This window comes from Chelonoidis abingdonii, chromosome 2, assembly GCF_003597395.2.
Source record: "Chelonoidis abingdonii isolate Lonesome George chromosome 2, CheloAbing_2.0, whole genome shotgun sequence".
Lineage (NCBI taxonomy): Eukaryota > Metazoa > Chordata > Testudines > Testudinidae > Chelonoidis > Chelonoidis abingdonii.
The window spans coordinates 174,380,815-174,393,078 of NC_133770.1; the positions used below are offsets into that span (position 1 = coordinate 174,380,815).

The 12,264-nt window shown below is 44.4% G+C and overlaps 2 protein-coding genes across 2 annotated transcripts in view; both read left to right on the plus strand.

Annotated features, from left to right (window-relative positions):
- ZCCHC2 (zinc finger CCHC-type containing 2) overlaps positions 1-12,264 on the plus strand; it is a 347,582-nt gene that overhangs the window by 280,564 nt on the left and 54,754 nt on the right. The gene's annotated exons all lie outside the window — the stretch shown is intronic.
- PHLPP1 (PH domain and leucine rich repeat protein phosphatase 1) overlaps positions 1-12,264 on the plus strand; it is a 245,757-nt gene that overhangs the window by 107,172 nt on the left and 126,321 nt on the right. Inside the window, exon 2 of the mRNA XM_075062811.1 lies at positions 8,912-9,108. Within this exon, the coding sequence (XP_074918912.1) occupies positions 8,912-9,108 (197 nt within the window). The remainder of the gene's footprint in view (positions 1-8,911; positions 9,109-12,264) is intronic.

Below are 12,264 nucleotides of genomic sequence, written 5' to 3' on the forward strand. Positions count from 1 at the left end.
CATTAGTGTTGGTTGCAGTGTGAATAAAAACAAACACTGACTTTCTGTAGAGTAAATATTACAGCTCCCCCAGGATAGTCAAACTTTTCTTGTGTGGTTTTTAATTTCCATTGTTAATAAATCAGAATCAGGTTTTTTTAATATTTGGAAATCTGTTGAAGAAAGTAATGTAGCTAGGAAACCTCCAGAAGATAACTATTACCCAACTGTGTTTCATGTGGGAGAGCAATGCTTCTCCTGGACTCTTCCATCTGAAGGCACGTCTACATTGCCACAACAGACTTGCAGCACAGCTGCAGCTGACCCCTGGTCACCTGACTTGGGCTCGTGGGACTCAGACTGTGGGGCTTTAAAAGTGTAGTGCAGACACTCAGGGCTGGAGCCATGGCTCTGAGTCCCCCAGGAGGGTGGTATCTCAGAGCCCAATGGGATTGGGTCTAAGACTGGAACTAGGCGCTAAGCCTGAAGTCTACACCATTGTTTTTCACCCTGCAGCTCAAGGTCTGCGATCCCGAGTTAGCTGATCTGAGCCAGCCATGGCCATGCTGCTGGTTTTTGTATGAGAAGTCTAAAGTTAAAATCAAAACCCTAGGTTTTTATACCCTTATTTTAAATGCCTCCAATTCCCCTCTAGGTCCTGGGACAAATTTAAAACTAAAGGTAACTTAATCCTGAATGGCAGGTTAACTGATTGGTCTGTTGCTTGATCTCTGACATCTCTTTAAAGCGTTGCATAGAATGTTATATTGTCTTGTCTTGTTCTGGGTGTGTACAGGGTTGTACTTTTGGAGTCTTAATAAGAATGAAAAATCTTTTTCTTGCCAATTTACCCAAACTGTTTTGGGTTTTTTTTTTTTTTTCAAATGTTCAACCCACTTTTTTTTCTATTATGTGTTTGGGATTTGCTTTGGACATTCTGGTCTTCGCTCTTTTACATCAAGGTGATAATTCCTGCAAAAATATTTAAGATATTTATTGTTGAATTTTTTATTGATGCAATCATGAAGCATGCTTAGGTACTTTTCATATATTGGAGAAAATGTGACATACACTGTTCTCTGAAATTCACCAAATTGGAGTGCTGTCAGGCTGCTTGAGGAAGCAGATTCTAAATGTTGGTCTCCAGTGAGAATGTATTCCTTCCAGCTGTGGATAATTTAACCCATTAACCAACAGCCTCCCAGCAGAGATTAATACTTGTGGTTATAGTCTGGTATACTATAAGTTGTTTGCCTTCAGAACCTTGAACTGTAACCCAAATGGAAGGTGTCTAAAGTTTGTTCAGAGTTCACGTTCATGAAAGGGATGGGACAATTAACCATAAAAAGAGTTTGCGCCCCCTTATAATAGATCAGAGACTAACTTCAGCTTCCCGTGCATGGCTTGTTTGGTTTTTTTGGGCCATATAAAGTTTGGATGAATTCCTTGGTCTTGGCTCGCTCTCCTCCTCTCCCTCTACTTCATTTAGCTATTCTGTATTCTTGCTTACAGTAATGGATCTGTTGTTGATGCCATATTCTGCCACCTGCTGCCTTGATGATGGTGCAGTGAGAAGCAGCAAACATGAGTTCCTTCACTCTGTCAAAAAATCTTCGTTCTTTTATTGTCTAACTCTATAACTCACCATTCTTGATCTTTTGATCTTTGATCAGTCTTGATCTTTTTAAACTTACAGGCTGTTCAAGCTAATCTGTCAGCAGACAAGATTGCTTCCTGTTAAATAGTTTCTCCTTTGAGCCATGTGCTCCTTGGGTGGGAATTCAGCTATCAGGTAACTCTGAACTAGTGACACATTATCTCAGTGGTGCTCAGATGGATTCAAGTGAGCTCAGAATAATTTAGCGCCTCTCAGAATCGTGTAGAACTGCCTTGTTTTTCTTTTGCACTGTAAATTGAACTATGATCAAACTTCCAGATGACATTAAATATTGAGGAATTGCAATCCTGTAGGAGGAGTGAACCAAATGAGTGACCAGAATATTAGAGCACTTTGGGCTGCAGGAAATAAAGGGAAAGTATTAGTGTCAAGTCTTGCACTCAAAAAAAAGATACGCATAGTGAAGATACCAAATGAGGAAGGGAAAGGACATAAGCAAGCAGTTACTCCTATTTCAGTAAAGCTAAATTTATTTTTTCTCCTTATACTGTTGTAATTTTTTGTATAACAAAGTACTGTAGTTACTGGAAAGTTGGTTAGCTTTTTAAGACCAGAAGGGATCATATGACAATCTAGTCTGTATTCCTCTATAACACAAACCACAGAACTTTGCCCAGTAATTCTTGAATCAAATCTGGTTTTTTTTTTGCTTGAGAGCAGGTTTTTAAAAGAGAGCCAGTCTTGAGTTAAAGACCTTCAAGTGATGGAGAATCTACCACATCGTTTGGTTCCAAAGTTTAATTAGCCTAACTGTTAAATATTTTCCCTGTATCTCTAATCTGAATATATCTAGCTTTGTCTGCAAAATCAGAAGTGTCTGACAATTCTACTCACGTAGTTACTTAAAATGGCCAAATTACCTCTTAATTCTTTCTTGGATGAACTAAGTATACTGAGAAGTTTCAGTGGTGGTCGTGTTAGTCTGTATCAGAAAAAAAAAATGCCACCTTGTGGCACCTTAGAGACTAACAGATGTATTTATTTGGTTATAAGCTTTCGTATACTCAGCGTCTTTAGTCTCATGCTATAAGGCAGTTTTTTCCAGACATTCCATCATTCTTGTATCTCTTTTCCAAACCCTTTCCAGTTTTTCAACATTTTTTCCAAGTGGGGACCCTAGAATGGGAAACCATTTTTACACAAGGCAATGTCACTTCCCTATTGCTATTCAGTATTTCACACCAGCCCTCTTAGACAGAGCATCGCACTAGAAGCTCATGTTCAGTTGGTTATCCACAGTAATCCCTAAATCCTTTTCAGAGTCACTGCTTTCCAAGATACAATTCCCTATCCACTAAGTATGACCTACATTCTTTGTCTCTAGATGTATGACATTGCATTTGGTTATATTAAAACACGTGATGTTCAAATGAACTCAGCTTACCAAGCAATCCCGATTGTTCTGTACAATTCACCTGGCCTTCACGTTATTTACCATTCTACCAAGTTTTGTCATTGGCAACTCTGTTACTAGTGGTTTTGTTCTTCCAAAGAATTGATAAAGGCCTGGGCTGCAGAATTAGGTTGAGGTAAGGCAGCTTAACGTTACTCTAACTCTGTAAGCAGCTACGCTAAAATATAGCCCTCATTCAGAGGTGAAGGTAAGCCGGTATGGAGGACGGGTAAAAAAAGGAGACTGGCTGAGGGAGGGAGAAGCCTGCCCCCTGCATAAGAATAGTTTAAACTCAGCTGTTCCCTGAGTGGTTCAGCCCTGGAGGTTAGGAGAGGTTTCTGGCATCCGTGTTAATTTCACTCACAGTAGCTGGGGGGAAGGGGAAGGGGGAGGGTGTATTTGACCATGGCAGGGGCAGTCCTTGTCTGCCCCCGGGATGAGGGGATCTTGTCTCCAATACTAATATACACAACAAATACAAGCATTTGGCTGCACAGCTTAAATCCAGAGCTAATAAAAGCAGGCAGAAGGGGAAAACTCACTGTCACATTGGTTTCTCATCTCCTCCCTCCCCCTCCCCCTCCTCCAGCCAGGCTGCAGACAAGGCTGTGTATTCCTCCCCCTCTCCTCCCCAGCAGGGGTTCTCCTCTAGCTTGCAGTGGGGACACTGGCTGAGATGCCCGCTGCTGCTGTCTGCGTAAGAACAGTTTAAACTCAGCTGTTCCCTGCACAGTTCAGCCCCCAGAGTTAGAAGCCATTTCTGGCATCCTTGTTAATTTCACTCCCGGTTGTGGGGGGGAGGGAAGGGTGTGTGTGACCATGGCAGGGGCAGTTCTTTTCTGCCCCCGGGATGAGGGGGTCTCCTATGCACAAAAAACACAATCAAAATCAGGAACCATTTCCAAGTTCAAATCTATTCCATTCCCTCCCTAGCAGAGGATCATGGCTGTGATGTCCAAACTGCTTGAAGATCCTCTTTGAAATATTACTGAACTGCGCAGGGAACAGCTGAGTTTAAACTGTTCTAATACAGGAGGCAGGCTTCTCCCTCCCTCAGCCAATCTCCCTGCTGCAAGCTAGAGGGAAGCCCCTGCAGCTGCTGCTCAGTGCCAGGCAGGGAGAAAGCATGGAGCCTAGTGTCTGCAGCCTGCCTGGAGGAGGAGAGAAGATACAGAGAGAAATGTGACAGTGAGTTTTCACTTTTTCAGGCTTATTCCAATAATAAAGTTTTATTACAGACAGTACTGGTAGCAGTAATAGTAGTTTTATTTTCTGTATCTGTGTCATGCCGTGGGAGGGATCCATGAAGTATGTAGGAGAGGGGGGTTGCTTGCGATTGGACCATATGGGTAAGAAATGTAAATTACTTTCACCCCTGCCCAAAGCCCAGGGCTTCCAGCCGCCTCTTGGCCCTTTAAATCCTGATTAAAAAGCCCTAGGTTTTAAAGGCCCCACCTCTTCCAACAGAGGCCGCTCCTCTTCCGGTTGAGGTCCCTCTCCCTCCGCAGGACTCTGGAGTACCAGCGAGTCCTTTAAGTTACTTTCACTCCTGCCCCCACTGATGTAAGTCACCCACTACATCGACTTAACTGCACCTTCACGAGAGGCATAGCGCTTTGGTTGATGTAGTTAGGGCATCGCTTTTTGGCTGTCAGCCTCATGTGAGGCTCACAGCTGGAGTCATCCCCCCACCCCAGAGCTGACAGACGGAATTGCCCCTGGGGCAGACAGCTTGGGTTATCAGCCCCAGAGTGGGGGGAAGAGGGGACTCCTGCTGTCAGTGCCCCACACAGTTAAGTTGGTAGAAGCGCTCTTGGTGAGGGCGTGTACCACCACTAGGAGGAGGAGCTTAGTGTGGATGTGAACCCCTGCTTTAATTACTGCAATGGCTGTAGGTTGACTTAAACTGACTTAATTTTGTAGTGTAGGCATGCCCAAAGACATTGAATGGCATTGAGCCAAGATACTTAAAGAACCCCTTTAGAAACATCCCTTCTAGGACGATGATTCACCTAGATGATACAGTTGCCTTTTGAGTTTGATCAGTTCACCAGTTTTAAATCCATATAATGTGCTATATTGATCTTTTCTAACTTTGTTAATCTGAATATTATATGATATTAAACCAAACACTTCGCAAATGTCAAATTACCTGTACTTGTAATATCGAAAATATAAAGTCTGTTGTTTTGTACTAATTCTATTGCCCTCCTTTAATTTTTCTTACTGACTTCACTCTCTCCTAGCAGCTCCATGACTTTGCCTTGGATCAGGTTTTGGCTAGTTGGCCTGTAGTTACCATGATCATTCCACTTATCCTTTCTAATTATTGACATATTCATCTTTTAACAGCCCTCTGGAACTTCCCAGTATTCCAACATTTGTTAAAAAAATGTTTCAGAATTCCTCATCCAGTTCTTCTAAAACTCCTAGGTGCAAGTTATCAGTTCCTGCAGATTTTAAATGTCTAAACTTTGTTTAATGTTTTAAGTTGTGGAATCAGTTGCAAGATAGGGAATTATTTTTGATCTATTGAAAGGTATGATCCACAGTATAAAATGGAGAGAACCATTACTTAAACTCTCTCTCCCAAAGGTAGTTGTGAGAGAGACATGGTATTGCTGGATGTTAACTGTGTTCATTCTCTTGTTGATTCTTTCTAAACTCTTTTTGCATGTAGTTAGCTTTGGAGGATGAGCCTGTGTTTACCTTGTTAAACAACAAAACTGCCTGTAGTTAGATGATGGTTTGTTAAAGTATAAGTGAAGGTACGCTCTGGTCTGGTTATAGCCCCCAGTCTGCGTGAAGACCATTGCTCTTCATATCTTGGCTCTGGACATGTCTGACTTTTTTCTGCCATGTAGCAGCAACATGGCCTCTCTAGACATCTTATAGAGCTTATCCACAGGAATATTATCTCCAAACAGCATCAGCCCTGGTGGTCTACTTTATGACTTTTCTAAAGAAGTTCTGAGTTTGGTCACAAATTTGTAAATCTTTTCACAGCAAGCGGCGTTCCTACTTCTGTATAACACCTAGCATGGCACAACACTGATTCACATTCCTAGCATTACAGTAGCCATACATATGAACAATAACAAGGTGTTTTTCCAACTTCTTTTGCCATGTAAGCTCTCAAAATAACTTTTTGATTTGCCTCATGGAGATTTCTTCTCCTGAAGGTTTGGTTCTCAGTACTGTACTAGGTTCATTGCATTTGACAGCAGGTTCATACAATAATAAAGTTCCAGCCATAGTCTGATCATCTGATTAGATTGCAACTGATTACACTGTGTGCCCCCATCTTCGAAGTGCTGTTGGACATAATAGGAGTGCCTTCATCTTCTGACGGATTTGAATTTGATACTTGGTAGTGCCATATCAGAGTGTCAATTATTAATAAATGCCAGAAACCTGTAGGCGATGAAGTATCCTTTTTTAAGTTACAGCAGCATTCTTGGAGTTCTAAACAGGCAGACAGTATCCTAAATGCCAGAGTTAATTAGAGCATAGGAAAACTGGGACTAACCGTGCCAAGTTTGAGTTTAATAAACAGATTTTAAAAGGGAAGTGATAGTTGAGTTGGCATTGGGGAAAATTACTTTGGGGTAGGTGACTTAAATTGTTTTGTCCTCTAAGGCTAATTTAAAAGAGCTGATTTGGTGAGAGACATCAACCCTTAGAAAAGGGTGGTTCTGCACCGTGACTTATCTTTTTCAAATAGTGGGCCCTGACTGGAGTGATCCTAATCTGCAGCAGTTGTTGTAATAATCCCCTAGAATTGTGGGATTTCAGGTTTTCTTTTCTTTAAAGAAATTATATCTTAAGATTTCTCTTGATCTCATGCTTTATGGTTTAATTCAGAAAATGGATGAGTCTTCATTTTACCAGTCTTTTGTCTAGGCATCAGGAAATTTATTGAAGTTACTGCTTCTGCTGTTTCACCAACAGCAAAACCTTTCTTTAAACATGGTGTCAGAAAAGTTGCACTAGAACTGAGCACAGTATTAACAAGCTTAGCCAATGTATCACATATCTCATTGCACCTCTGTCCTGACTCGCAGCAGCCTTGCTACTTTAGTCCTCGGCTTGTCTTTTGCGGAGTAATGCCAGATTTGGAGGTGGTGGTAATTTAATATGGATAAATGCTTCAGATTATAGTGAGACAATGAAAATCCTTTCCCCTCTGAGGCCTAAGAATTTAAGCATAGAGCTCCATAATCTACTGCACCATGTGGCCGCTGAATGTCATTATCAATGGTGGCCTCTTTGGGAAGAGAGCTTTGTATTACAGAGAGTTCTCCTTTAAATGATCAGCCTGGTCACTGATTTGGTCACTGCTCATTTGTTACCCCGTCTGCAATTTCTCTGTAGTACTGCATGTAAAAGTGCTGTGGGCAATTTTGAGGGTCTAGTGAGACTGAAACAGTAACATCTAGAGATGTTTGAAATGAATTCCAAGCTCTAATGAATAGAGGACATTCCAGGTCTGTGAACACTTCCGTACTATTAAACAAGTATTCAAAATGCATATTACATGGTCTTTGAAATATAATTACTAGGGATGGGTTAGTGTGGTTTTGGCACTGGTTCAGAAGAGAGGCAAGAAAAGGTATTGTACATAGTTGTAAAGCAGAAGATGCAAAAGTATTTTCAAAATTTTCTAGGCAAATACACCTCTACCCCAATATAATGCAACTTGATAGAATGGGGATTCACATACAACACAGTAAAGCTCTGACACGCTGCTCTGAGCAGCATGTTAAGGGTGTCGGGCCAGGCAGGGGCTGAGGGGTTTGATAAGGGCAGAGGGTCTCGGGAGTGGTCAGGGGCTCCCCCCAGGGTTTGGGGGGCAGGAGTGGTGGGAGGGCACTTTTGGGGGCCCCTCAGTCCCAGAGTGGCCTGGGGAATTAGCGGGGGACTGGGAGCAGCCTGCTCTGCTTCCCTTGCCCCAGCCCCAGCCGTGTCACTCCGGGGAGGGGGCTTAGGGGAAGGGACTCTCTTCACCCCTCCCCCCACACACACTCACCAGCAGTGGCAGAAGCGGAGCAGCCCGGCCCCATCCTGCTCCACTCTGCCAGCTCACAGCTGCAGCGCTCCACTTCCCGCCACAGGTGAGTACGGGGAGCATCCTTTCCCCATCCTCTCCGCACTCACCCATGTGGCGGTCCAGTTTCCGCTGCAGGTGAGCGCAGGACCTTTCCTCAGCCACCTTCCCGGCGACACAGCTGGGGCTGGGGCAAGGAAAGCGGAGCAGGTTGGGGCCGCGTCGCTCCTCTTTCCACCGCAGGTGAGTGCGAGGGGGCATCCTTTCCTCAACCTCTCAGCGTTCACCAACGGTGGGAAGCAGAGCGCCGTGATTGGGAGCTGGCAGGTGGAGTGGACTGGGGCCGGGCTGCTCCACTTCCTGCTGCTGCCGGTGAGTGCCTGTCAGGGGGCGGGGAGGGGTGGATAGGGGTCAGAGCAATCAGGAGTTGGGTAGGGGGTGGTATCCTGGGGGTGTTTAGAGATGGGGTTCTCTGGAGGGGGCGGTCAGGGAACAAGGAACGGGGGGGCGCAAAGTGAGTTTGATATAATGCAGTCTCCCCTATAATATGGTGAGATTTTTTTGTCTCCCAAGGACTGTTATATCGGGGTAGAGGTGTATTTAAATGTACCAAAACTGCAAGACTAATACTGACTGGTACAATTTCCTTTCTTCAGTATCCATGTATTGGTACTGCAGTGCTCAAATCCCTTTATTTATTTGTTTGGCTCCAGAGTTGGTTGTCATTTGTCAGATTGTGCTCAACATTATTAAGAGTGATTGGAGAAGGAAAACATCCTTAGTGATCAAGTGCCTGCTTTTGTTTCAATTTCAGGAAAGCCCCACAGCACTGGCAACTCTGAACGGATTCAGCTCTCAGGAATGTACAATGTACGAAAAGGGAAAATGCATTTGCCAGTCAACAGATGGACAAGACGCCAAGTTATCCTTTGTGGGACGTGCCTAATCGTATCATCAGTGAAAGAAAGCCAAATTGGAAAGATGCATGTTCTCCCTCTAATTGGTGGAAAAGTAAGTGGTTTTTGGTAATGCTTGAGGCTGCTTGCTTAATCCTGTTTTTCACTGCTGTAGGTATACAGGGTGATTTTCAGACACAAGTTCCTGCCCCAAGGAGCTTGTGCTCTGTGGAATCTGATGATGAAAACAATTATTACTGGACATAACACTTACTACCTGTATCTGCTTCATTTTTATCTTCTTGCAGAGTTCTTGCTTTGAGAGCTTAAAAATGGCAAATATCAGGGAATAGCAATTAAATTTTGTGTGTGAGCTCATTATCTCCTCATTTCACATAGTATTGTTCTGTGTGTGTATATGTGTATGGCAGGGGTGGCCAAACTTATTGACCCTCCAAGGCACATACAACAGGCTTCAGAAATTCGAGAGCCAGGGTGCGCCTGCCGAGGCTCAGGGCTTCAGCTCCACTTCTGCTGAAGTCCTGAGCACCAGCAGGCACACTCCACGGGATTGAAGCCCTGAGACCTCCCTCCTTGCTTGGCAGAAGCCAGAAACAACATATTAGGGGTCACATGCCTCCACAGATTTTTGTCAGAGTTGACTGACACTGGTCAGTCGCATGGTTCCACCAGGCCCCCTCCTTGCACAGCAGCTGCTGATGCCCGTGATCTGGGAGCTGTGGCCATGGGGAGAGGCAGCAGCAATCAGCTGGGAGATGCAGGGAGAGCTGCCACTTCTGCTGCTCCCTGTGGAGCTAAAGCAGTGGCCCCTTCCTGGAGCTCCTAGCTGTTTGCTGCTTCTTCTGAGAGCTACAGGGAGAAGCTGCTCAGGGTAAGAAGGGGCGGTGTGCCTTGAGGGGCATGACTCAAGCGGTTGTGAGGGCCAAACCTCTACATTGTGCCCTTCCCCCCCACTCTCAGCAGGAACTAGTCATCTCTGGCAGAATCCCTGAGCTCTTCTCCTCCAACCCCCTACACTGCATTTTAACTGTAAAAGAGCCGCATGTGGCTCGAGCAGTTTAGTCACCCCTTGTAGTTGGCAAGACATGTTTCTATTGCATTTGCTGAGTAGTACATTACTTTGCCCATTGGCTGAGTTTAGTTTTCATTAGGTTGCATGTGTAAATATATGCACTAAATTTTAGAGCAATTCCACAGCATAACTGTTAAATGGTACCATCTTAATCAACAAATCTGTTTTGTATATTCAGAGTTGTATCTTGCAAGTATAGCCAAGCCCTAAGTCACTAGAAAGTTAGAGCGCATTAAATCAGTTCTGGGCACTCTAACTCCTGAGGTGTCCACACTGGTAAGGCACTTAGAGCGCCTGGACTCTGTGGCTAGAGCGCCCCTGGTAATCCACCTCCATGAGAAGCATAGAGCTTGCTGCGCCCTGACTGAAATGCGTGAGTGTCATTGTGGATGACGTGTTGCATTACTGCACTGTGATTGGCCTCTGGAAACCTCCCATAATCCCTTGAAGTCAAATGGTCACTCTCATCATTGTTTTGAACTCGGCTTGCAGCCATGTGGCTATCCCCTTTCAAAGCTCCATTTCTGACAGCAGCATGCTTATCTGCTCTGGGACACAAGGTAAACCATTACTGTGGAATGCTGCTGTGTGTGTGTATGTGTGTGTGTGACAGAGAGAGAGAGAGGCGGGGGGCTGATGTCAGGGTTTTCCCCTGCTGCTGTCTGAACTTACTCTCTGCCCCCCAAAACAGTCTCTTTCCCCATACACACAACACACTCCCTGTCACACTCCACCCCCGCCTCCATTTGAATAGCACGCTGCAGCCACTTGCACACTGGGATAGCTACCACAGTGCACTGGCGTTACAAGAGCTGCTAATGTGGCCATGCCAGTGTGCTCGAATCTGACAGTGTGGACACACTGCAGCACGTTCCCTACTGCGCTCTCCAAGGGCTAGTTTAACTCACAACGCTCTACGTCTGCAAGTGTAGTCGTAGCCTTAGGGCATGTCTTTACTGCCTGCCAGATTGGCAGGTAGAGATCGATCTATCGAGAATCAATTTATCGAGTCTTGTCTAGATGCAGATAAATTGATCCTTGAATGCGCTCCCCGTCGACTCAGAACTCCAGCTCGTGAGAGGCGGAAGCAGAGTCGACGGAGGAGCAGCAGCGGTTGACTTGCCGCCGTCCTCACGGCCAGGTAAGTCGACCTAAGATGCGCCAACTTCAGCTATGCTATTTGCGTAGCTGAAGTTGTGTATCTTAGGTCAACCCTCCTTCACTGTAGACCAGGGCTTAGTGTTTATTGCTATTTGCTCATGCTACCTGTCTGGTAAGAAAATGAGCTGGATTCTGTTCCATTTTTTGCATCAACAGAATGTATTCCAATCAGATATGCCTATGACACATCACTGATGACAATGGGGCTACATAGGAGCAACTGGAGACCCAATATGGCCTGCAGAATCTTCATAACTAGTTGTGATGCACAAGATGAAAAGAATCCTTCTTGATTCTTGGACCCCAGGCTGATTTTTGCAGGGCTGGCAGCTGAATCTTTTTTGAACCTTGTGTACTAGCACGTGATATTGAAATCGACTGAGATACACTAAACATGGAAGTCCATGGTATCATATTTACAAAGTCAGTTTTCAGAGTTCCACTTTAATATTCTGTATTAGGGCATTTTGTATGCCAAATCTAGTTGTGTGGAGCTTCCCCTGTTCTAGCAACTCTTTTTTCTCTTCCTTCTCCATACAAAATGTTCCCGCCTTTTCCATGGAGTGTGTCCTTTCCCTCTGCCAGAAGAAATACAAAGAGATAGTCCACAACCCTCTCCCCAGTAGCAGATGGCATTAGTCATTGCTGCACACTGGGAAGTACAAGATTCAAGTGTTCCTAGCCTGCTGTTACCTCAAGTTAAGCCACAAGGGAGGAGTAGGGTAAAATTCCAGCATCAAAAATAGAGAGCTAACCAAATAGATCCTGAGCCTTTAAAGGGTTTTGTTAATGGAATTGGCAAAAAATATGTCTTTGCTTATATCTCCTGCATGTTGTAGGAATTGGTTATGTGCAAGGGGTCAAGTTGAATTTAGAATGCAAACATAAAATGAAAACTGAGTCAAGCCCAAAAATATTTGCTGAAAGCCTACACTATTGAGGCTTGGGTGGGGGACAGTTGGAACAGAAGAAGTATTTTTTAAATTATTTTTTAAATAAAAAATTCTCCCTCACCCA